This window comes from Solanum stenotomum, chromosome 2 (genome assembly GCF_019186545.1).
Source record: "Solanum stenotomum isolate F172 chromosome 2, ASM1918654v1, whole genome shotgun sequence".
Taxonomy (NCBI): Eukaryota; Viridiplantae; Streptophyta; class Magnoliopsida; order Solanales; family Solanaceae; genus Solanum; species Solanum stenotomum.
Genome location: NC_064283.1, coordinates 4588820 through 4615848, shown reverse-complemented (window position 1 = coordinate 4615848; position 27029 = coordinate 4588820). Strand labels below are relative to the sequence as shown.

At 34.2% G+C, this 27029-nt stretch overlaps 4 protein-coding genes across 6 annotated transcripts; 2 read left to right on the top strand and 2 right to left on the bottom strand.

The window, feature by feature from the left end:
* The first annotated feature begins 1503 nt into the window (after positions 1-1503).
* On the top strand, positions 1504-6082 carry LOC125854902 (acyl-CoA-binding domain-containing protein 3). Of its 3 annotated transcripts, XM_049534503.1 has the most exons (6): positions 1509-2202; positions 2371-2816; positions 3512-3614; positions 3694-3785; positions 3905-3950; positions 5824-6082. In XM_049534503.1, the coding sequence occupies exons 1-6, from the start codon at positions 1732-1734 to the stop codon at positions 5827-5829; spliced, it is 1164 nt and encodes a 387-aa protein (XP_049390460.1). In that variant the 5' UTR covers positions 1509-1731; the 3' UTR covers positions 5830-6082. The 3 variants fall into 3 exon arrangements, 2 of the variants coding, with proteins under 2 accessions (XP_049390460.1, XP_049390459.1); XM_049534502.1 differs by having other exon boundaries at positions 1510-2816; XR_007445428.1 differs by lacking the exons at positions 3905-3950; positions 5824-6082 and having other exon boundaries at positions 1504-2816; positions 3459-3614; positions 3694-3775.
* Positions 6020-6809, bottom strand: LOC125854903 (putative glycine-rich cell wall structural protein 1). Its single transcript, XM_049534504.1, has 2 exons — positions 6389-6809; positions 6020-6316 (listed from the first exon to the last, which is right to left on the bottom strand). The coding sequence occupies exons 1-2, from the start codon at positions 6693-6695 to the stop codon at positions 6186-6188; spliced, it is 438 nt and encodes a 145-aa protein (XP_049390461.1). The 5' UTR covers positions 6696-6809; the 3' UTR covers positions 6020-6185.
* Positions 6810-13061: 6252 nt separating this feature from the next.
* Positions 13062-15823, top strand: LOC125854719 (subtilisin-like protease SBT1.7). Its single transcript, XM_049534301.1, has one exon. The coding sequence runs from the start codon at positions 13233-13235 to the stop codon at positions 15531-15533; it is 2301 nt and encodes a 766-aa protein (XP_049390258.1). The 5' UTR covers positions 13062-13232; the 3' UTR covers positions 15534-15823.
* Positions 15824-16803: 980 nt separating this feature from the next.
* LOC125856643 (protein arginine N-methyltransferase 2) lies at positions 16804-20036 on the bottom strand. Its single transcript, XM_049536233.1, has 3 exons — positions 19644-20036; positions 18105-18500; positions 16804-17223 (listed from the first exon to the last, which is right to left on the bottom strand). The coding sequence occupies exons 1-3, from the start codon at positions 19915-19917 to the stop codon at positions 16910-16912; spliced, it is 984 nt and encodes a 327-aa protein (XP_049392190.1). The 5' UTR covers positions 19918-20036; the 3' UTR covers positions 16804-16909.
* Positions 20037-27029: the final 6993 nt, after the last annotated feature.

The window sequence follows — 27029 nt, the reverse complement described above, 5'->3', positions numbered from 1 at the left end:
TAATTTGATATATTGGGAAAAAATTCACATCTTATGTTTGACTACTAGAAAAGATTTTTCAAAAAGAGAAGTTTCATCATACAAAGAAAATGACTTTAATTATTTATAGACAATAAGATTTTTCTTAGCAAATGACTTTAATCTGTATACAAAATATGCTATCTTGTAATTAGATTTGAAGGCCGGTTCACTTGGTGATCTTTCATAGTTGAATTGAAGCATTCAAGCTTTTTATGATCAAATATTTTATATTATATAATCTCTATGCAAAATATATTATCTAATTGTAATTAGATTTGAAGGCCAGTTTACTTGACAATCTTTCATAATTGAATTACAATATTCAGATCTTTTTAGATTTGATTAACATTTCAAGATAATAGCATATATAAATTTATGTCAATTCTTAATAAATATTGTTTTTCATTCACCAATAAAACAAGAAAAATATTTTCTTACTTATAAAAAACATACAAATAAATCTAAAAAATTCGATTTAAAGATGACACATCAGAAAATGGGAGAAGAGGATAAGATAGGTAGACGAAAACACATGAACAAACGTGTTAAGATGGCCCATATATACACTTTTTACGTCTTGACATTAAATCAAACACCAAATAAAGATGCTCATGTTTTTGGGACCCCCTTAAAACAATTGAATGGGACCCCATTAATAAAAAAAAACAAAAAAGTAATATTGTTATATGGATGGCGAAATAAAATGAGATATATTAAAATTAAATATATATATACGATTTACTTAAAAGTATACGTAGTTAATTTCAAAGAGAGATTTAACTTTAAATTTGGTATTACTTTATCCATCGAAAGACGTAGGATAAATTATTCCCATAATTATAATTGCAGCCTGCAGAGTCATACTATGAGATAGTAACAATTATAATCGAGTATATGGTATGCGAGATGATTAAAACATTAAAAAATCATGCATTTTTTTTTTATTAATTTTCTCTTCCAACTCTTTTTTTTAAAAAAATATTTTCATATTATGTATAAATTTAAAACTTCAAACAAACATAATATTGATTTAATTTCAACCTTAGTCGTTAAGGATATTATTTTATTCCGTCTCCTTCTATTACATATTAAGTAAATTTTTGTGGCCTTTTTTATTGTTTAAAATAGTAAGATTATTTAAAGCTCAAGAGGAATGTTTGAATATTTTTCTATATTTATCCTTTTCTTTAATGAAATTTTATATTTTTTAGGAGATAAATTACATTACCCACAAAGTTATATTTATGATTTCACAAAGAACAATAATGAAAAATATAGTTCAAATTATGTTTTTCTTAATAAATGTGCATTTTTTCACAAATTCACTTAATATGAGATCGAGAAAAGATATGAGATATATTATTCCCATGATTATAATCTCAAAATTATAATCCTGAGATATCTTTATCCGCAAGACAAACAACCCCCATATATTTATTATTGGAAGAGGAAAACCGAATATACTTTACTCTAAGCTGCAAATATCCCTTTATGATTGATAGAATTCCACCAATATTATAGCATGGAAATGTTCTAAGCATAGTAAAATTCCACATCATTAATTCTTTCCTTCAGTTTTCAAACATTCTTATCCTTTTCAAATCCATTTCATAGTTGAACTCTTCTTCTTATTAATATTAATAATTATCTTTTGATCTTCATCTTAACTGTATCCCAAGAGGCAAGAAGATCATCTGGGAAAGTTAAAAAATGAATCTTTTTCAAGAATTCTTTGTTACTGCTATGGTAACACTTATATTTTCTTGTATAATTGTTAAATTTGTTTCTGCTGCAGTGTCAAAAGATGGAAGGGTTGATAAAGAGAAAATTGTTGTGGAGGAAGTCAAGATTTCAAAAGGGTTGGTTGTTAGGAGTAGGAAAAGTAAGAAAAGAGTCAAATTTGTTGAAGAAGGAGTTGTTGGAAATGTTGATCGTGTAGAAAGAGAAATACCCAATAAAGATGGGATTGAAGGGTTTGTTGAGAAAAAAATTGAGGGTGTTTTGAGGAAAGGTGAAGACTTTAAGGGAGAGAAGGGTTTTGGGAATCTTGATTTGGTTGAGCATTGTGGTGGTGAAAGGGAGGTGGAAATTGAGGGTGTTTTGAAGAAAGGTGATGACTTTAAGGGAGAGAAGGTTTGTGAGAGTCTTGAGTTGATTGAGCAATGTGGTGGTGAAAGGGAGGTGAGTGATGTTCATGATGATGCAGATGTATGTGGAAAAATTGGGTTGGTGGAGGAAAAGGATGAAGTTAAGAAAATTGAGGGTGTTTTAAAGAAAGGTGAGGACTTTACGGGCGCAAAGGTTTATGAAAATCTTGATTTGACTGAGCATTGTGGTGGTGAAAGGGAGATGAGTGATGGTCATGATGATGCAGATATGTGTGGAAAAATTGGGTTGATGGAGGAAAAGGATGAGGTTAAGAAGATTGATGAGTTGCTTGTTGCGAAGGAGAAAGATACCGCGAATGCTGTGGTTGTTGATGAAGTCAAAGTAGGTGAAAATGAGGTGGTTGAGGTAGGAGGAGGGTTGAGTAAAGGGGATGATGAGAAGACGGATAAGATGGCGATGGATGAAGATAGTGATGATGATTGGGAGGGAATTGAGAGGAGTGAATTGGAGGAGGAATTTGTAAAAGCTGTAAACTTTGTGGATGGGGGAAATGGAAAGAATAGCAGTATGGAGAATTTGGGGAGTGAATTGATGATGCAATTGTATGGACTCCAGAAAATTGCAATGGAAGGACCTTGTCATGAACCTCAACCAATGGCATTGAAAGTCTACGCCCGCGCCAAATGGTATAACCTCTTACTCCAAAAAAATATGAGCTTTAGCATATTGTTTGTACTCTATTTCAATTGCATTAATTTTTTCAAATGTTCTTTGATTTGTTTGAACCAAAAAAGTAAATTCTGTAGCGAATGCTTGCGTTTATCTAGTTAATTGGATATTTGTGATTATTGGATTAGTAGAACCTTTTGTACGAGAGGAAACGATCAATATATACCATGCCTATATACTTAAGAAAATACAAGGAATGCTGCTGAAAATGGGGAGATCAATCACCATCTCACATATAGTTTTATTGACTTTGAGTCTAATCATTCACAATTGGATTCCTTGACGATGTTGGATGATCTGACCTATAGTAGCTTTCCCCTCGCATAGTAGGAGTAGCATTTATTCTTTACTTTTTTTCATCAAATCTACCGTATCCTGGTCTTACCAGAGAATAGTTTGACCAGAAACTAGAATAGATTTCTATAGCCTGAATTTCGTAGTGAAATTGAGAGGACGGAGGCAGGAAACTAAGCATGATATTTAGTACATTTATGTCATAAGAATGTTAGAATAAAATACCTAGAGTAAATACAATAAGCAGTAAAGGACAGACCTTCAAACTACTTTCGGGTGTAGTTTGATTGCTAGTTATACAACAGGAATGAAAGCTGCTATCTGTAAGTGATGGAGGACAATAATTCCATTGTGCAAGGAATGCGTGGCAGAAAATGGGAAGCATGAATCAGGAAGTGGCTATGGAGCAGTACATTAAGCTTTTGTCGGACCATGTTCCCGAATGGACACATCATAGTAAGGTTGTAACTATTTCCCTTTTTTTGGATGGATTACTCATAGATTTTCTTGAAATGTCACTCCTAATGGTTTACCGTGCAGGATGATTGTGAAGTAGGGTCTTCAGAAACTAAAATGCATGGAGATCCAGATCCCATTTCAGATTCTTCTAATGATACAGGCAAAGATGAAAGGTACTTCTATTTCACTTTCCTCACTATGTCCCCTGAAAGTTCCTACTGTATCGTTTCATTCGACTATTGATTATTTTTGCTCATCTGCCTTTCTCACTAGCTTTTGCATGTATCTACAGGACACATGAAATGAACCGTGCTGCAGAAGGAGATGAAGGTGAAAAGGTGATTCATACTATTTTCTAACTCAATTTTATTCTGTAGTGATGTTCACTTGTTTGGAGAATCCAAAGAATCTATGTTCCATGTAGTTGAAACTTGGCCCTCAAACCTGCTGTTGGTTGAATTTTAACTTCAAATCTGGTGAAAATATTAAACATCACATTCAACTTTTTATTAATTCTCTTGTTTGCCAAAAAAAGAAAAATCACTCCACATGACTGAAGTTTTCTTGGATGATTGCAAGTTCAAAGATGCAACTGTTCACTTCCAGGATAAGAACATAATGATCTAGTTAATAAAAACATTTGCTGTTGTTAATACCAGATTCTTTGAGGTATCTTCTTTTCCTTTCTACATTTCCCTTTGAGTTCTTAAAGGTTAAATTGCCTCGTTAGGTTTTGTTTCTTAGGTGATCTTGTCTTTTCAAATGTCTAGCAGACATCCATTTTCCAGTCATCACTCAGACATCCTTTTAGGTAAATCCTAGTCCAATTTTTTGAGATTTGTCCTTTTGATTACGAGGCCCTTTTTTTTTATTATTAGAAATACTGTATGTAATATCTGGGCTTTAATTCCATCTCAAAGAATATCAATCAAGAACATACTCACTACTTGAGACTCTGTTCTGTTAAACTCATCTGGATCAGTCACATCAATGTAGTTGGCTTCTTGGAACAATACGACTAATCTCACAATTTGCATCTCTTTGCCGAGTTATAGTTAGTTTACAGTAGACCATTTAAAAGAGTTGCTTAATTTTCCATTCGCCTTATAAGTGGAGTTGTTTGAACATTAAATTTTATAGTTGACTCCTTTTATTGTATAATGGCTTCATCTTTTAAATTCTTGGTAAATATAGGAACCAGTGATGTAAACTATTTATCTGTACTGTCAGATTACAAATGCATCCCTTTATATCTGTTGAATTGATGATAATTGATAAACAACTCATACAAGCACCCGAGAGTAAACATAAGATCCTGCTGTTGCTTCTGTATCTTGGTTCATGAAGTAGGATACTTGAGTATATGATCTCAAAATCTCTTTCATTTACTCTGGAAGAAAACTTCTGCGACATTCATCTTTTATACCACTTTATCAATTTTATGCAGGTTTTTGACAATGATAATAGTAGTGTTAGTCATTCCAAATGTCAAACCCAACTTTAGAGTTAGCAATGGGCCCTTAATATTTTTGGTATTCAAGAACCAATTCTCCATCGAAATCAGTGTAAAGTAGAATTGGTTCTTCATTCTAGAAAAGGCAATTTACTATCCACTATGATCCGAAAGACAAGTTTATTAAAAAACTATGTAGGTATAAAGGATGAGAACTTCTTTTGGTAATTTTGGTCCAGCAAGCCAATTTACATATATGCTTTGCAAGATAATGGCCATATAAAGACTAGGGATCTAACTTGAGCCAAAGTAGAAGATATATGATCTTCCCATATTGTTCAAGTTTAATATGAAGGCGATGAACGAGAGGGTGTGGTTAATAGAAGTGATAGATGTCTTGGCTAATGAGTGGACAACATTAAGATGCGAACATTCTCAAAGTTTAAGGGTGACTCAGAAATTTGATTGAGAAGTGTCTTGGGGCCTCTGATGCACTTTTAACTTTACTCCAATGACCTGTTCTTTTCACAACTTCAAATTGAATGTTACTTATATGTGAGCTAATTTCTACTTGGCTTTTATGATTGTTCATTTAGTAGATATCTGAACTTTTAAAGTTTCCCTTTTAGAGGTCAGATATGGAATATGTTAATAGTTCTTTTGTAATTCTTATATTGATGTTATGTTTGAAGAAATCAATAGGTAATTGCAGCACAGATAAAACTTGGTTTATAGGGATTTTCATATGTTTCTTTCAGGAATAAGAATGAGAAGAACTCACCAGCAGGCATACTGCAAGTTCTGCTTCAAGAATTTGAGGTCCTTGCAACTCATAACACAACTTGGTTCTCCCTAATGTTCCCTTATCAGATTATTATGCATCTACTCTGCATATGTATATAGTTATTTCTGCTAAATAAAAACGACACTATATTTAGATAAACAATGATCTCCTTGTTTCAGTGACTTTTTATTATATGAAGTGAATAATAATCTCTTTGGTTATTATTATTATTATATCCTTTTTGGTTCTGGACCTACTTTGCTGCTTACAATAGTGTAAGGTAGACTAGCTTTAGTAGTAAGCATTGTCCTTATTTTACATGAGTATTGTTCCTTATTAGTTCTTCCTCCCTGCAGACACTTGTGGAAACTTAGACTGCACTCTGTCACCAGCATAACCTGGATATCCGCCACCATTTCCTCCACCAACGCCACCACCATTACCAAAGCCACCGCCACTACCACTACCTCCACCATATTGACCACCAAGGCCACTGCCAGATCCTCCACCAAAGCCACCGCCATTACCACTACCTCCACCATATTGACCGCCATGGCCACTGCCAGATCCTCCACCCATCCCATAGTTACCATTTCCACCACCAAAACCGCCACCACCTGATCCATAGCCTAAACCACCACCTCCTCCTATGCCTCCACCCATACCTCCACCTCCACCTCCAAACTCTTTTCCGTAACCATTGGTTAGTGCTACATTGGCAGCCTTAGCCTGAGAAGTTAAAAACTTCCCTTCTCGGATTGCTTCAACTGTTACACGTCCATAAAGCCCAAAACACAACAAAACCAGGAAACTTAGACTCCATACAAAGACTTTGTGCTCTCCCATATCACTTCTCCTATGTTGCTCAACAAATTGATTATGACTAAGAGGACTAGCTATCAAGAAAAGCCTTTTAGGAGAACTAACAAAACATAGAGAAAAATGTGTAATAGTTGTTAGGATAGAAAATAAAGTCGATGCTGCTGGCTTTTCTTGGTGGATGTTCTCTTCACTAAGATATAAATATGCAGAAAAGTATGATAAATCTGTGCCTGTTGAGGATGATGGAAGGGTATAGGTAGTCAGGCCAATATGCATGATTCATGATAATTGAAAATTGCATGATGCAGATCAAGACTACAAATTTTGTGTGGACGAAAAGTGGGGGAAACATGAATCTCTGTCAGTAACAAATGTAGCCATCAACAGTTTTTAGTTCAAGCTTTTACATTTACAAGAATTTCAAAAAGTAGATATTCATATTAACATCATATCAAATATTACTAAGGAATGTGGGTATAGACACAATAGCAGAACAGACTCGTCAACTTAAAATCTTGAATCCACCTCTTATGTTCACTTTGGGATTCAAACAAGTTGGCTCAATAAGCTAGGCCATAAATCAATGTTGTCATATCTACTTGCCATTGAACACCTCACTGTCTTCTGAGGTTCCTACTCCATATCAGTTGCATCACGTCAGTAGACATGGAAGTGTTACATTTAGAAGTCGAAAACATAAAAGTTCTTTTGAAACAAACTGGTAGCTTTAGCTTGTCAACTGCTACAAAGTGTATGGTTGCTTCTGGTGTCACCAAGAAGAGGTCCAAGACTAAGGTGGGCTTGTTTGGTGAATAATACTGATTCTTAACCCTGCCACTTCTCTTTTTTTCCTAAAATAACAACAACATATCCTGTATCATCCCACAAATGGAGTCTACGGAGGATGGGGTGTGCTCGGACCTTATCATTGTTGCAAATATGATTAAGTAAATAAAAGTAGACTCTCTCTAACAACTTAAACTTTTAAATAATATAGTCACACACTTCAATAACACTCATTAAATACGAAAAAGTTTAATATCTAAATCGTGATGATGGTGATGAGAGGGAGTTTATCTTTGTTTATTTAGTGCTAATTTTAAAACTCTTAAAAGATGCATGCACTTGGAACTAAAATTCAAACTCCAAATGTTATGGTCAATCTTTTTCTAAAACATTTTTTAGAAGATCCATTAAAGACTGTTAGCTCACAGCCTCACAATAACAACTTATTCAGTGTAATTTCATAAGTTGAGTTTGAGGATTGGAAAAAGTGAATATACGCAAACCTAACTCCTATTTCAAATAGGTATATAGACTCTTTTCGAAAGATCCTCGACCGTTAGCTCATGAGGACTAATCAACCATCTATCTAGGTTTTGCTTGGCAGCTGTCACTATTAAGGTTGAAATTAAGAGTGATTATTATAACATGAAAATGATATATGTAGGGCCAATAATAATCCAGAGGATTGAGGCTGTACTTAGCAGTTCACCAATTGTTATCAATCTCATTAATGCTGTCATTTAGTATTTGATTATTTATGGAGTACAAAAATAAGCTAATTATAAAATAGTCGGCCATCTTCAAAATTTAGAAATTTAAAAAAAAACATATTTACTGAAGCTTACCTTTAAGTTCTACAGAAAAATATGAGCTTAGATATGAGAATTGGAGTATTCATTGGATGTTTCGGTTCAATTTTTGTACTTAATAATTAGCTATGAGATGTGAGCTTTCATTTCATTCTTCGTTGAATCTGTCTATTTTATTGGATTATTAACCCCAGATACTTGAAACTTTCTTTCTCGGAGATGACTTGTATATCAATTCTTACTTCCACATGTGTCACATAAGCTATATCACTGAACTTTGCATTCAGAATATTTTGTCTTAGTCATGCTCAACCTAAACCCTTTAAACTTTACAGTCTTTCTCAGACTTGCTCAACCTAAACACTTTAGACTCCAAATATTTTGTCTTGTATAAATTATTAGGAGTAATTTAAAGTAACTAAAATTTCGAATTCATAAATTTTAAACCTTGACTTAGTCTTTCATCATTATAGCTCCAAGGCCCCAACACTAACCTAAGGGTTCAGTGCACCAAGTTGATAGAATTACTCTAAAACAAGTATACAACTAATAATACAAGGTGGTGATTTACACTGAAAACCACATGAATGTACTTGCATAAAATTAAATCTACAGCAATTATTTCATATAATTATACTTTTGTAATAAAAATTATAGAAAATCCCCGTCAGTTGTTTGGTCAATCACCAATCAATCATCTTAGCTAATTAAATTAATGGTCCATTAATCATCTTCATAAAAACACCGTAATAAAAAGAAATATTTATTTTTTCCGAAACACCACAATTATTAGTGGTAGACTTGTAGGCCCCATTCCAGCTAATTTCCATAAGATACAGACTATATATAAGTGGTTTTCTTGTCAAATCACTTTCAAAAATATTATAATAATAATACTCGATACGTTTTAATTCATGTGACATCATTTGATTTGACATAAAATATTTTTAAACAAATTAAACTTATAGTTTCAAATAAATCTAAGCATTTATGTAATTATAAATTATTTATTAAAGATGAAAAAAAAATACATAAATTATTTTTTATTATAAAAATATAACAACTTATAACGGATTAAAAAATATTACATAAATTAAATAAGAAAATATCATTTTCACTAAAAATATCATGGAATTTAGAGTCAATTTTGTGCGCCGAATTAATACTATGGTGATCGAAGCATATTCCATGAACCAATAATTATAGAAATTAGCTAAAAAGACTCTTACTGCTTTTTTCAGCACCTAAATTATTTCGATTATTAGTGGTTTTTCCATTAAAGCAAAGTGAATTATTAATAATTTTATCCAAAAATTAAATAGACGCTGAATTTGCTTTAAAAGTAGGTCAAACGTTTTTTTCTTTTTCTAATTTTAAGTACTTTTGTTGTTGTAATTAGGTGTTATCTGATACTCCTCAGTCCTCGGTCCACTTTTAATTGTCATGGTTTCTTTTTTTAGAGTCAAACTATAAAAACTTTGACTAATATTTTACGATATTTTTTCATCATATTGATATGCAAGAAATAGCAATTTATAGTACTTTTTGTATAGTTTTTGAATATTTAATTATTTTTTTTGTTTAAAATATCGAATTAAGTTAATGTAATTTAACTTTGAAAATTAGTTAAATTAACTTTCGAAAAGTGCAACATGACAAATAAAAGTGGACGGATGTAGAAATAAACATACAAAGTATTAAGTATACAATAGGTCAACATTACATGAAAATAATCAAAAGGAAAGATATATATTATTTTAAAAGTAATCAATGCCTTAAAAAAATCTCCATCACTCTAGATTAAATTCATATACTAGTCGAATGGTGATAATAAGTCATACTGCTTGATTGCGCAAAATATAATGTATTTTTTAGCCTTGTAGGCATCCATGTAATGGGGTCCAAACATAGTCGTCTCATGGTAAATCGGGTAAATAGAAAAAAGACTGAATCTGAGTAAAAGGGGTGAAATTCACAAGGAGTCGTTTTCAAGATATCTTTTTAAGGAATAATCGAAATTTATAAAGTCTTAAAATTTAGTTGTCCCAAATTCAACTTTGGACAAAATTATTGATTTGGAATTAGGGTATGTCAAAGTTTAACACTTTAACTCTACACCTCAAGTTTGAAGTTTGAATGAAACTTAAATTTGGATCTTAAATTTGTCAAAATTAAGTAACTATTAAAAAAATCTAAATATTTTTTTATAATAAGTTAAACAAATTTAATGGCGTATGAAATGATATTGATTTGAGGGGTAAAAAGAAAATAATATCTTTGGGCATAAATGTTGCTGGATACTGATGATAATAATAATAATAATTATGGGTAATTATGTTGTTTAGCATTAGAAGCATAAAAGGCAATTGATCATGGGCTTATAGTACTAAAAACAATTACTTTGTCTGTATAGCCACTAGACAAAAATCTCAACTTGGACCATCCAATCTCATATTTTAATGTGAAAACACAAACGAAAGAGGCCAATATTTATGTCTTTTTCCTTAAATTAATATGGAATTAGTTAATAAGCATTATCACATATATTATCTATCTTTTCCTTTCTCTTTTGAGGTGATACTTTGTGGGCGCCAATACCAAAATTTCTTCTCTTCTTTCTTTTATAAAAATCACAATTAAAATAGGGAGAATGCGATAGGCAATTATTAGTACGAGAGCAAAGAAGTTGAGGATTAGGATAGACAGTTAGTAGTTAGTCCAACATTTACTCCTTTTCAGTGGTAAAGCAGAGTTTTAGTCTTAAGCATCTATTTGTTTCTTTACTGATAGTATTATTATTGTGCTAGGGAGCTTGGTCCGAGATCAAAAAAGTCTTAGGATCAACTTGAAGTGACCAAGATTAATTAAAAAAAACAAAAAGATATACGTCACCAAGTGAGATAGTCGAAATGGTTATTGATGACTTTGCCAATATATTAAAACTGCTAAAAAAAAATTCATTTTACAACTATATACTTTCTTGCAATAAGAAATCTTAAAGATGACTTAGACTACTTTTTGTTGATTTATTTTAGTCTTTTCGGCGATCGAGTGCTCAATGAACGATAGCACTTACTACTCCACCTACAACACTTGCTATCTCTCCTCTAAAACCTCTTCACATTTTCTCATAGCGTGAATGCACTTGATTCTATTAGTATTGTTATTTTAATTACTTTGATTATCTTTACTATTTTTGTTGTCAGTACTTTTCTTTGTTCAATGTTTTCATCATAGCGTTTCACTCTGGATATCTTTCAAATTAAAAAAAATATTTTCTTGAATCGAGGGTCTATCGAAAATGACTGACCACCCAACAAAATAAGGATAAGTCTATACACATTCCATCTTCCATAAATCACACTTGTAAAACTATTCAGATAGTTGTTGAGAAAAGCAACTGTTTTTTTTTTGTTTGTTTGTTTTTTTTTTGCTTTTTCAGACATTCTCATTCGATCAGAAAAATACTTTTTGCTAATTTTTCAGTGGGAAATAAAAGCTTTTGTTTCATCCAATCAGAGATTCAAATAATGCAAGGTATCCATTAAATTCATCTATAGTAAGAATTTCATACTTTCCGTTCTTATGTTTCAAATAAATTATAAAAGATGCATTCGTATGGAAAGTGATGTGTAAAGATCATAGATATGCGGCGTATTACTAGACCTTTTTTGGATTATCTCTAATCTCCTTTATTCTGCAAATAACCCACTCACAAATAATTATATTCCCAGAAACAACAAAAACTACTTTGGTCATTCATCACAAAATTAATCGAGACTTAAATACAAGTACCAAACATACACACAAATAATTATATTCCCAGAACCAACAAAAACTACTTTGGTCATTCACCACAATTAATCGAGACTTAAATACACCTGATTATCAATTTACAAGCATCGTACTTGCTCATGGTTATGTATGCCTGATCTTCTCTCAATAAAACTTGTGCTCACAAGTCATGCTAATCTTCTTTACATCGTTATAATTCCACCGCATGTTCCTGAAAACGCGATTCTCCTCGTAAATTTTGGGGGACATGTTAAATAGTTTCACACTTGACGAATGGAGAAATTCACTTAAAATTACCATACCAAATAAACTGTTAAAACAGAAAAGACGACCCTTAATTTCTGCATTGCTAGAAACATCGTCACGCAGCTTTAAAAAATGTAGTACACAGGATTCTTATCCTAATTATCCCAAGTGCACATCACTTCCCATCATACAAAGAAACAGTATAGAGATGTCAATATCTTAGTACAAGTACTGTTTTTTTCTCCAAATCAGTTTGTGCACACCTCGACTAATTCCACAAGATATCTGTCACCATAAGATACCAGATATAGGAAGAAATCATGTAGGGTACTTTAAAATTCTGAGACTTTCATGCACTTGGTTTTCCCTCTGTTCTAGATAACCTTCCAATAATAATTTAATACGCAACAGAGGGAAGGCCAATATTCTGTATTCTAGTACAAAGGTAAATAGCTACTACACACACGAGTGGATAGACAGCGCGTACAATCTTACCTTCCACTTGATGACTATGTATCAGACATATAGCACAAAACAATATTGTTATCCCAAATTGAAAGAAAAAAGATTCTCCTAAAAGCTGCATCATTTGATTGAGATTTAAACAGTTGAATCTTTTTCACAAGATTCAATTATGTCAACCAAGTGGGTCCTAAAACATAGAAATTTTGAACCCAAGGAATTAATCAATTACTCCTATATACTAAAATAAAACACTCCTTGGCTACTCTATAAATAAGTCCCCAATGTGTGCCCCTCAATGAACCATTATCACCTTTCAGCATTACATATCATAGTCAGTTAGAGCCTATCACTCAAAACTCCAGCCCATCTTCACCATAGGAGAAAAAAAGAAGCTCTTTCTTTTCAGTAGAGAACTAATTTTCACCTTCAGGTTCACTTGACACCAAGAACTCACAGAAAGATGGAAAGACTCGGGATCGTGTTTCTTTCAACACTAGTACTAGTGTTGTTTCATGTGTTTGTTGATGCAAGCCAGAACCAGAAGAAGACTTACATAATTCACATGGACAAGTTCAACATGCCTGCTGATTTTGATGATCATACACAGTGGTATGACTCATCGTTGAAGTCAGTATCCAAGAGTGCCAATGTGCTTTACACCTACAACAGTGTCATCCATGGCTACTCAACACAGCTAACAGCTGATGAAGCCAAAGCACTTGAACAGCAACCAGGAATTCTCTCGGTCCACGAGGAAGTGATATACGAGCTTCACACCACTCGATCCCCTACGTTTCTGGGACTTGAAGGGCACAAAAGTAGATCATTCTTTCCTCAGACTGAAGCAAGGAGTGAGGTCATTATTGGTGTGCTGGACACAGGTGTTTGGCCTGAATCGAAAAGTTTTGATGACACTGGACTAGGTCCAGTCCCTGCGAGCTGGAAGGGCAAGTGTCAAACTGGCAAGAACTTCGACGCATCAAGCTGTAATCGGAAACTCATTGGTGCGAGGTTTTTCTCACAAGGTTATGAAGCAGCTTTTGGGGCAATCGATGAGACCATTGAATCCAAGTCACCAAGGGACGATGAAGGCCATGGCACACACACTGCAACTACAGCAGCTGGCTCGGTTGTCACCGGAGCTAGCCTCTTGGGTTATGCCACCGGTACAGCACGTGGGATGGCTTCACATGCAAGAGTGGCTGCATACAAGGTATGTTGGACCGGAGGATGTTTTAGCAGCGACATACTGGCAGGGATGGACCAGGCCGTCATAGATGGTGTAAATGTGCTCTCACTGTCCCTTGGTGGCACAATTTCTGATTATCATAGGGACATAGTTGCAGTTGGAGCATTTTCTGCAGCTTCTCAAGGAATCTTTGTCTCATGCTCAGCAGGGAATGGCGGTCCAAGCTCTGGAACCCTATCCAATGTTGCACCATGGATAACTACTGTAGGTGCAGGAACCATGGACCGTGAATTTCCAGCATACATTGGCATGGGAAATGGGAAAAAACTCAATGGAGTATCACTTTACAGTGGAAAGGCATTGCCTAGTTCTGTTATGCCACTGGTGTATGCTGGAAATGTCAGCCAATCATCGAATGGAAATTTATGCACAAGTGGTAGTCTAATTCCAGAAAAAGTTGCTGGGAAAATTGTAGTATGTGACCGGGGGATGAATGCAAGGGCACAAAAAGGTTTGGTTGTGAAGGATGCTGGTGGAATAGGGATGATTCTGGCAAACACAGACACTTATGGAGATGAGTTGGTTGCTGATGCACACCTCATACCTACAGCTGCAGTTGGTCAAACTGCTGGCAACTTGATCAAGCAGTACATAGCTTCTAACAGTAATCCAACTGCCACAATTGCATTTGGAGGTACCAAGTTGGGTGTTCAACCATCGCCAGTTGTTGCAGCTTTTAGTTCCAGAGGGCCAAACCCAATCACACCAGATATACTCAAACCTGATTTGATAGCACCAGGTGTCAACATTCTTGCTGGTTGGACAGGGAAAGTTGGACCAACTGGCTTGCAAGAAGACACCAGGAATGTAGGCTTCAACATCATCTCTGGAACTTCCATGTCATGTCCCCATGTAAGTGGGCTAGCAGCACTACTCAAAGCTGCCCATCCAGAATGGAGTCCAGCAGCTATAAGGTCAGCACTGATGACTACAAGTTACAGCACATACAAAAACGGAAAAACAATTGAGGATGTTGCAACAGGAATGTCATCTACACCATTTGATTATGGTGCTGGACATGTGAATCCGACAGCAGCTGTCAATCCTGGATTAGTATATGATCTAACAGTTGATGACTATATAAACTTTCTTTGTGCCTTGGACTACAGCCCAAGTATGATCAAGGTCATTGCAAAGAGAGACATCTCCTGTGACAAAAATAAGGAGTATAGAGTTGCTGATCTTAATTACCCATCTTTTTCCATTCCTTTGGAAACGGCCTGGGGTGAACATGCAGATAGTAGTACACCTACCGTGACCAGATACACAAGGACTCTAACAAATGTGGGAAACCCAGCTACATACAAGGCCTCGGTCTCTTCTGAAACACAGGAAGTGAAGATTCTGGTTGAGCCACAAACACTAACTTTCAGCCGAAAGAACGAAAAGAAAACCTACACTGTGACATTCACTGCTAGTTCCAAGCCATCAGGCACAACTAGCTTCGCTCGACTGGAATGGTCAGATGGACAACACGTTGTTGCTAGCCCAATTGCTTTCAGCTGGACATGATTCTGCTAGTTCTAAGTCATTCACCACAAATGTACAAGTGCTAATAGTCCTTTTTAAATAATTACTAGTGTGCAGCAGTTACTCCTCTAATATTTCACCAACTGAACAAGTATCCCTGACCTATAATTAAGAAACCTAGGCAATTCTAGGCAAGGAAATGTTGGTTGATTTGCCCAGCAAAAGGCTGGTGCTGTATTTGCCAGATATAATTATGTACTGAACCACACAATACAGGTGGATATAATTTGGCTTTATTTCTTGTCTCAGTCATTGACTAATTTTTTTTCTAATGGTGGTTTCTGGGTCAGCTTGATTATGTCTCAACTTGCAATTGAATATCCCTTGAACTGATGACACATCCATGGGATTACACTGGGTATGTTATTGTTGTGCGACAAACATAATCAAGATGGTAAAATAAGTTATTTTAATCAGTAAGAGGGTAAACTAGGTTTTATCTTCCAATGACTATCAAAGGCGAATAAATTATCTTGTATAAAGCTAAATAGAGACAAAGATAACATCATTCCATAATTAATAGCAAGTGAGATTTAATATATTCTAGTTTATACCTAAGAAGTTAGGAGGTTTAAGCATGGTGTAACAATGAAAGATAAATTATTCAGCATGGCTTTGAGAGAAGATATAAACCCCGATGCAGTTACTCCAGGTTTCCAGAGAATGAATTTTCACAACAATCATGCTTAGTGATCCTACTCTCCCAAATTTTCTCAAAATCAGATTTCGAGTTGTTACAGCTATTAGGCATTCAGAGCTTCAAGTGGATGCTCTCAGGCGTTTTGCAACCTGTTATTTCGAGCATGAAATATTCTAGCTCCACGCTCCTATTATGTAATTTCGACTTTGCATGTTCTTATACATTAACAGAATGATTTTGTTCAAACTATAGAGGGTTCAGAACCCCTGCCCCCACCCTTTTTATTGTGGTGGGTGGAAGGAGCAATTTGGGTTCTAGGAAGGACAAAGAGGTTTTTAATGGATTTGTAAAGTAAAATGTTTCATGTACTTAAAATTGCAGAGAGTAGTTAGCTTCAAAAATAGTAAATAAAACGCCAAATGTCAAAACACCTACACTCCCTCTCTTTTCTTTGGGTTTTTTTTCTTGGCAATAGCATTTATGCATTTATGGGACTACACTGGGTATGTTGGTGTTGTAATAGCATCTATGCATTGATCCACACAAAACATCCCAATTCCTAAAAAAATATAAGCAGAATGCCAGCATAATAATATCTCAAAATCGAATATGGTGAAAATACTACCAAACTCGTTACAAAATGAATACACAACAAGAAACGAAGAGGATCCTAGGAGGCTTTTTCATCTGGTGCCACATAATCAGTGCTCCAATAATATCATTCTGATTCGCTCATAGATTGACAAACAGGAAGGTAATATGTATCTAACTGCCAGTACTTCTGTTTAACACCCTCCCACACAGATTCACCTAAACAATCCTTCACTGGTAATGGTATCAGCTGCGTAGAATATCCCAAGCTCTCAAGTTCTAGAGAGACTAGCTGACAGTATACGATGTGAAAGAAGGGGTTACCTCCACATAGACCATTAAAAAATGAATATATACCACCTGGCTTCAATAACCTAGGAAGATGTTGATGAAATTCCCGCATATCTTCATAATATTCCCCATAAGTATCAAAAAATATGCCTGCAGAACAGAGTAGATACACATTAAGAGAAAATCACAAAGATGAAAAAAGAAGACAACAGATAGAATCTAAACTTTAATCTAACAAAAGAGAATTGAGCTTAAATAATTAACTGACATGTTCAATTATTACAACGTTAGATAAGTAAAACTTTTGCTTCATCAAGTTATAGAAGTAGGCCAACTTGACACTCATGCCTCTTATTATTTGTGTTATTGCTTTTGCTAGCAAGCGGAGTAATAAAAGCATTGTATGTTGTTTTGTGAGGCATTTATGTCATTGGAACAGCAAGAATCAGCATATGGAATCAATAGCTAGTAGCTCAAAAGAAAATTGCTCCCTCGTGGAGATTAAAAAACACCTCCTACACAGTTTTTTATAGAGAAATGAATTTTATGTTACAGCAGTGCCTGTACACATACAATAAAACAAAAAATCGTGCAAAGTGCATACATTTTTTGAAGAAAATGTATTAACAACGACCAGTACAAACTTCAGAATAATGTAAGATCATAATATTGATGACAACAAGAATCATGCACCAACTATCGACTTGGGATATTGAGCAGTAAACTGAAGGGAGAAAAAGAGGAACTTCTACTTGAAACTGATATGTTTTCCTGAAAGGTTTTCAAGTTTTCATCGCTAAACTAAGTGCACTGAAACCTTGAAGTAGTATATTCTATTGTCCTTCATAGTTCATAGGCATGATGAGAGAGAGTGTTTTCTAAACTTACCAGAAGTGAAAATGTATAGGGAAGAATCTCATGATTAAAACAAGCAATGCACTAACAAGACACCAAAAATCAGAAGTGTATTACCAGCATAAAGGGTTTTTTTTCTTCTTTTGGAAATAGAAAGGGAAGAAGTGGAAGTTTACCATCATAGGTTTCAAGTTTAGAAATGACATCTTGCCACCGACCAAATATGATTTTCACATTCTCCTTCTCACCCCAACCTGCGCGCATCATACGATCATAGACCTCTGGATGAGCTTCAATAATAGTGTGTGATAAAGGAGCATATTGTTGTATGGCGGTATCTACAAGGCCCATCCCAAATCCAATGTTCAGTATGTGACCGCCATTTGAGCAGACAGCTTTCGCATGAGCTTCCATCAATGGCTTCTCCCAAGCCATCATAATAGCCTTACTATCAGAGTCCATAATTTTATCTTCACTAAAAGTAACTCTATCATCTAAATAGTCCCCATCTGAGTTCCCCTTAGCATTGTCCTTCCTTGCAATTGTTCCAAGGATTAATTCTGCCTGGATTGCTATATATTGAATAATAAACATGTTTGATCAGTACTATTAAGCTAAACAACCACAAACTTTTAGTTGAACTACACACTGTATAAAGAAGATTAACGGCTTCAGTTGCCTTTTCGGATACTAGTTTTTTACTCTGCAAAATTTCAAATTTTAATATAATGTTGACTCTCAGGCATATTGGGGAACAAGATGAACAATAATTACAATAACATAATTGAAAAATTAATGAAAAATAACAATTTACTTTTAATTGTTATTTTCTGCATGATATACGAATCAGTCCTTCTGTCCCAAGTTATATTACACTTTTCCATTTGTGATGTTCCAATATGTTTAACACCATTCCACTGATAAATTCTTCATCAATCAATTTTTTCAACAATTAGTTAACTATATAGACGTCAACTAATATCTTAAATTATGTGATGAGTAAAACATCATCATATAAAATGGCATGAAGAGAGTACATATTTTTCCTATGCTTAAAACGAGAGGAATTATACAGCGAAATAAGATAGACTAACAGGTTGTTTCGTTCCGTATTAGTACATGAATTATCATGCATTGGATGACAACACGGGGATTATTATGCAGGAAATGTGATACCAAAACAAGTCCTCTTACATTAAGAGTATCTTTGCGATGTTAGACATCTTATCCAGCTACTTCTTCAGATGCACATATTATTATTCCACATACTATCTGGAATAATACATAATTTTTCTCAAAAGTTATGCTGTTATTACTTATGTGGAGTTTCATATAGAAAGTCAGACATTGTATGAGCAACGCAGAGTTATATTATTAATTCGCAGTTGTATTATCAGAAAACTAGACTTTGCATTAGTAATACAGCAGTTACGCTACAAATATATTTCCTTATACCTCAAACCAAACACAAGTCTTATAGAACTACATTCTGTTTGGATGGTTGTTACATATAGTTTCAAAATGATCGCATTATCTATTTATATTGTATTGTGTAGTATTTGCATAGATCGTATGGATTTCAGCTTTGTTATATAACGTCAGGCATCACCAATTTGAATAAATATATAACAAAAAATTAAAATGAAGCATATAATGTATTGAATAGCCAATAGCTAACTCATAGGAAAGAGGATGCGTGGATTAAAAGTAAGCACCGGTATTGAGAAGAACTTCAAAGGCCTCTTGATGACCAGCGTCCATGGCGAAGTCGCCGGCGGAGACATTGGAAGGGGACAGGGCATTCCATGGGGCACCAGCATCGAGGAGAGCCTTTACGACCTCGGCATGGCCGTGCTTGGCGGCGTGCATCAGCGGAGTTAGTCCGTCTTTGTCAAAGAAGGTAACATCGGCGCCGGAATCAATCAGAGATTTAATACTGCTGATTTCACCTTTCCGAGCTGCTCCACAGAGTGCTTCGCCGTCGGCCATTTCTTAGCAGAGCAAAAACTGTGCTAATAGTTGCGGTGATTTTCTGCGTTTTGACTTTGAAGTGACTGAGGGTTTTAGGACATATTGCCCTTTCGATCCTCGAGGTATAGATAAATTCTGATTTCGGCATTTGAATTGTAATATTATTATATACGTATTTGATTTCATTAGGGGTTCATTTTTATGTATTATCGATTATTTTTTATTGATTTTCAATTTTTAAATATTCTAAATCAATAACTAAATCAACAAGATATGTTTTATCGGTTTTGATTCTTAACCGTTCAGTTTTCAATTTAACAAATAGAAAAATGCTTATAACATAAATATATGACTTTTCTAATAATTTTACTCGACAAGATAATAATGTAATTTTACAAAGGCTCATAAAGTAGAAACAATAATAATAATAATTAATTGAAGAGAACTATACATAAAGAGAAATTAAGAGGAATATGATTCTTACTTTACATTTCAAAGTTTTATATGATGTGAAGTTGTGAACTCAAAAGTCACTGTGAAAATGTGAATTGAAGGCTAAAAGGCAAAGGTAGGGACTAGTAAAGTATTGAGATTAATATTTATGTAGGAATAAAATAGTAAATTATTATAGTCTTAAAGGGCTATCGTATATCGGTTATCCAATATTAAAAACCAAAATCAAACTGATAACCCGATATATCTTTTTATAAAACCATTAAAATCTCATTAACCGAATAACCCAAAAGCATTTATTTTTTCAATTTATTGATTAATTCGATTTTTGCACATTCCTATATTAACGCAAAAAGGCCAAAAATATTCTTAGTGAAAAGGTTTTAAAATGCCCCTCATTCATCTATGAGCAACTTTCACATATAGCAAACATAAAAATCATATTTGTATGTTATAACTATAGTTTGCATAATTGTCACGACCCGAGCCCACACCCTGGACGTGGCTAGCACTCGAGAACCATTATTGGTCCCCAAGCGAACTCTCATCCTGGCTGACTTCAAGCGGAAGACTAACTCAAGCATACAAAGCTTAAAAACTGAATAAATATTCATGAAACTTAAATAGAAAGCTTTAACTCAAAAGAAAACTCTGAATAAAATAAATTATTCAACTCGCCATAAAATAGGCAACTTACGTCTTTAAAACATTTAATAAAATAAATGATACAAATTTCTTAACTATATTGACTATCTATGAAGCCTCTAACTGTTAAAGATGGAAGTCGGGACAAGACCTACGATATTCTGATTAAATTGAAAAGTAAATAAAATCCTCCGAAAACAAGGAGGCTCACCATAGCTAACTTGAACTCCCGGATGTATCAACGAAGCTCCTGTTGATGATCTTGAATACCTGTTTGTGCATCATGAAAAGATGCAGGCCAAATGGCTCAGTACGTGGAATGTACAAGCATGTAAGAGGAATTCTAAAGCATAAACATAAACTTGAACTTTGATAAAAAAGAAACATACTTACCTCTTCTCAACTTACTCAACTCAAAGAAACATAGTTCAACTCAATGATAAGATATTCTCAGAGGTATACTCAAGGATAATCAAAACTACTCAAACTTACTCAACTCAGAAGTACTCAAGGATAAGATACTCAACTTAGTAATAAGGTTCTCAACTCAGTGAAGCTCAACATTATGGTACTCGACACAATGAAGCATAAATCAACTCAAGATATTCAACTCAAGATACTCAACTCAAAATACTCGACTCGAAATACTCAACTCATGATACTCAAGGATAAATTAAAGCAACAGTAAAGATGCAATATATCAGCTGTAGATAGCAACTCAATGTATTGAAAAATACAATAATACTCAGTATATATATATATATATAACTCTGTAGGAGTTTCTCTAACCGACAACCACCATTATAAGCATAAGTGATGATACAACGTCTTGCCCACGCTGCCAAAATTGTCCTATACTTTGTTGTCATATAGAACGCCTTAACTAAGAGGATCCACTAGTTTATGCTAAAAAGCATTTAAGGAATCATCTAAAAAGTATGATCATTTACTACCCATGATGGCTACACGATTTATGGAGAATTGAGTTATCTTGAACTCGCATCCCCATATTGATGCTCAATACTACTCCCAAAATATACCTAGCTCATATGTTTGTAAAAACAAAACTCTTTCTTTGATTTGAGATAATTACTCAAAACATATCTTAAAAGTTTTCTTGGAAATTGGTGTTTCCTATTCTTGTTCAAATGTGAAAACATTTAAAACTCTTGGGAATACTTAGTTCGCTTATAATTTTTGAAGAAATAAACTCAACTCTTTACTCTTTGCTTAACTCAAAACTTAAGTCTTAAAACAAAGTTAAAATGTTTGTAAAAGACTTCTTAAAATATGGTTCATGCCAAATTATGGACGTGAACGACTCAATGCAAGATTTTCAATAACCATAGATAGAACTCAATACTTGGAACTCAAAAACTTCAATAATACTACTCACTTCAAAATGCTCAACTTAGATGGTTCATACGGAATTATGGGCATGGACGACTTGACTCGAAGGGCTACATAATATTATAGAACTCATGTATACGATTTTTCTCATTCTCATACTTACTTTCTCAAAACTTAACTCAAATCGATTATGGATCTCAAAGGATTCACAATTGAACTCAAAAACTTTCTTGAACTTTACTCTTAACTCTCTCTTGAATGTGAATTATGAATTCAAGAGTTATGATTTATGATATGAAAGATCTCGTGATGACAAAGTAGACTTATGAATACATTCTCATACTCACTTGCTCTAGTCTTGAAACAATTTATAAGAAATTGTAGAAGACTCCTAAAAATAACTCAAACGGACTTTCTCAAAAAATGTTCGAAAATACTCTCAAACTTGACTCTCAACTCTACCTTGAAATTGATTTATGAATTCAAGGTTGTAATTTGTGATGGGAAAGATCTCGTGATGTTCATGAGTGGTTTTAGATAACTAAACATTAAAAACGATCAAGAAATCATTGTCTGTAAACAAGTCCGCAACGCGGAGATGCATTTAAATAATTGATCGCGAAATAAACTTTGAGGCAGAACGGTCCGTGACCATTCCACGACGCGGAGAAAAATTGTGTGAAATAGGGAGGCAGGTCCGCGACGTGGAGCCAAGTGCCAGATTCGCTCGACTTTTTTCCTTCTTCGTTTTCTAACCCCAAATCACCTAAATTTGATTCTTATGCTTAACTTTTCTTTAGATTCAGATACCCAACACATGTACACAAGAATCTAACTCATATACAACTTTAAAATTGACACGATTCCATCAGGAACTCATCAATCTCAACTAAACTCAAGAACTAAAGAAAATTTTTAGAATATCATACTTTCAACTTTCTAGAACAAATTTAACGCTGAAATTAACATGATTGGTGTGTGGGTGAACAAACCCAACACTATGAAAGCTTACATACCTGAAAGAACTATCTTCTTGAAGGAAAATCTTGGAAGATGAACCCTAGCCTTAGCGTTTCTTGAATTCCTTGAGCGTAGAATTTTTAGAGTGGATGAGAGGGTTTGATTTGTCAAAACTGATTTTCTATACATTTAGGGCAATTTAGATGACCTCCTAAAGGTTTTTAGGACCAAAATACCCTTTAATAAATAAATAAAATGAGCTGGGAGTCGGAATGATTTTTCACCAGACAGTGAGGTCCGTATTGGCTCTGTAACGTGGAGCCATCGCGGAGCTTCTGCCAGGTTTAAGCGTCGTTAGTAAATATGTCATAACTTTTTACTCAGAGCTCGAAATTTAGCAAACTCGGTGGCATTGGAAAGAGGACTCAAAGATCTTTCATTAGCTATCTTGTAACTCACCTAAATCATCGTGTTCTAGGATTTATAGGCATTTGAAGTTGACCCTAAACTTTAAGAAAACTTAGGAATGACTTGAATGAATTCTCTTTAGTTCTTCTTGAAACTCAAGGTGCTACTTCTAGTGACCTTAAAATATTAAATTCCTTAGTAAAAACTTACTCACTACGAAGAACGGTTCGAGTCTTAGCTCAAAAAATTTCTAGGGTGTTACATTATCTCCCCCTTGGGATCATTCATCCTTGAATGACGGCTGGGGTAGGTATGGAATGGGTTACTCTTACTAAGGTCTGCGTCTAATGGTATGCTCTTACTATATTCAAGTTTAACCCAAATCCTTAGGTCCGAATTCTATACCTCTTTGTAGGGAATCTCATCCCTATACTATTACTCTTTACTACCACATTTAATCAATACTGGGCTCATATCAAGAACAACTGCATGTTTAACAACACCATATTCAAGCTTAGTACTCTAACAACTCCATGGACTCTTACTAACTAGCTCATTTGGAACCAACAAAGGGTTCTCATTTAACTATTTCTCTTAGTAAAACCTCTGAAACGATATCTCTCATACTCTTTGGAACTCATCATTATCTTACTCTCAAACACTTGACTTGATTTCTCATCTCGTCATCTCCCCCTTAGGTCTAAAGTTGACACTTGAAAGCTATGGACCTATTCCATCAGCTTTAAGTTGTCTACATCTTCTTTTACTCTAACACTCGGGAGAATGTTATTTCATGACTACCGAACTCTCCATAATCAGGTACTAAGACCTCTTTCTAATTATGTACCCCTTCAATACACCTCTTAATGCTCATTTTACTCTTGTGACTTAGCCACACTTCACTTCCCTTATTTAAAGGTTAGGGTCTCTCACTTGTACCATTTATATTTATTGCAACTAAGCACCGCAATTCCTCACCTGCTCTATTACAAGTCTTCCAGATCAAATCTCAAAACTAACATCATCTTCCTCATGGTGCCATTCTTTTGATCATGACATTCATCTCAAATTCAAGCTTAATGTTTATACTAAACCCGAATATCAATATGATTGCTCGCCTACTATACTAACTTACAAATACTAGATATAAGGTTAATAATCACACTCCCACTAAAATTCATGACAAATAGTCAATCCTTACCTCTTAGTCTTCATACTTACAACTTACTATCGCATTTCCCTTCACAACCTAACTACTATTCACTCATTCACTATACATCAATGCCTAATTAGTTCTATAACACTTTGAATATTAAGGCCTCTCCCTCAAAATCATAAGCCTACCTTAGATCTATCACTTTATAAATACACTGCTCTCTTATTCAACAATGAATTTAGTATCCTCTATTACGATGGCACATCGACATCAACTCTATTCTGGTTAAAAAATATATAATCTATCTCATCTTGAAAAGCAACTTTTACTTTATCCATAAGGGAAAACTCCTCATCAATAACTTACCGGGTGAATGACTATAGTAATATAGCTCTTCAAAACACTATCTCCATGTCTAGGATTACTAAACCTCTGCATACTTTCTTCTAACTCTTGACTCTTTTATTACTACAACTCATGATCTCGTAACTCATGCTACATTTTCGGGTGAAAATTCTACCAAGCTCTAAACATACTTCCTTATAAGGATCTCAGCTGAAACAGGCTTAGAGAAGAGAGTACAACTCGTTTTTAGCTCAAACGCACGATTGATATAATTATGGGTGCATTCCACTAAAACTGAACACTTAACATGCTCTTTGGGCTACTCTCAAGCCCCCCTGAGCCTCATGACTTTCTCAAGACTCTTGCTAAAAACAACTCATCGATAAAGGACTGACTTTTCTTTTCAACTACCTCTAGTGTTGACACCCAATTTTGGACCTCCACAATCTAAATTAATCATTTCGAGTTTCTTCAATTTCAAACGATTTGAAATAATTAGTTTTATAAAACTTCAAAAAAAAAATAATATATATATAGTTTGCAAGTTATTTTAACTAGTTTTGTCACTTTTTATAATTTTAGATAATATATATGTTTTACATAATTATGTATATAATTAGTATATTTTATGATTATTCAAAAATCATTTTTAAAAAATAGTTTTACTCAAATATTTTATTAATTTTGCCTAAATTAGTAGTTTATACTTTGAGTCATTAGTTTATTAAGTTAATTATTTTATTTCGTTAAGATTAAGAAGTTACTTAATTAATTTATGAAAATTCATCTTTTTTAAGTGTTGATCAAATCCACCGACTAAATTCTAATTGAAATTCAATTGGCTATTATGGCAATTTTAGCCAATTTCTTCAACCCTTTGCTTCAATTCAATACATTCAACAACTCCTAGCCGGCCCATTTCTTTTCAACCCAATTCCCTTTTATTTTGAGCAACTTTCATATATAGCAAACACAAAATTCATATTTGTATGCTATAACAAACTTTGCATAATTACGCTCCATAGCAAACATAAATATGTATATTTCGCTATACATATACAAAAGAAAGCTGTTGTATAATCTGCTTTGGTATACATATACAAAAGATCAATTGTATAAAGTGAGAGAGATAAGTGAGCGAGCGAGATCTGGGAGAGTGGCGAGTGAGATCTGAGAGAGTGGCGAGTGAGATCTGGGAGAGGGGAGAGAGGAGAACGAAAATATATGTATATACAATTGTCATGCATTTTATACATTTGTATAAAGTGAGAGAGGGAAGTGAGAGAGCAAGATATGGGAGAGTGGCGAGCGAGATCTAGGAGAGGGGAGAGGGAGGAACGAAAATATATGTATATATATAATTTTTTCTCGCTTTATACAAACATAAATGCATTTTATACAATTTGAGGTTTTTGTATAAAGTGAGAGAGCGAGATCTGGGAGAGTGGCAAGCGAGATCTGAGAAAGGGGAACGAAAATATATGTATATATACAATTTTCTCTCGCTTTATACAAACACAAACACATTTTATACACTTGCGTTTGTATAAAGAACGAGAGAGGCGAGGGAGAGAACGAAAGTGGCGAGCGAGATTCACCAGGAGAGAGGTTAAATAGCAATAATTTGCTATGAGGTACAATTAAATCAAACTATATTTATAGTATTTAATTTGAATTAATAGTTTGTTATTATATACAATTTTTCCTTTTATTTTCCAGTTCAACAACCCATCCCTTCTTTTAACCCAATTCTAAAAGGCCCACCAGCAGTAACAATACAAACAGTACCCGACCCCAACTTCTCTTCCCTTCT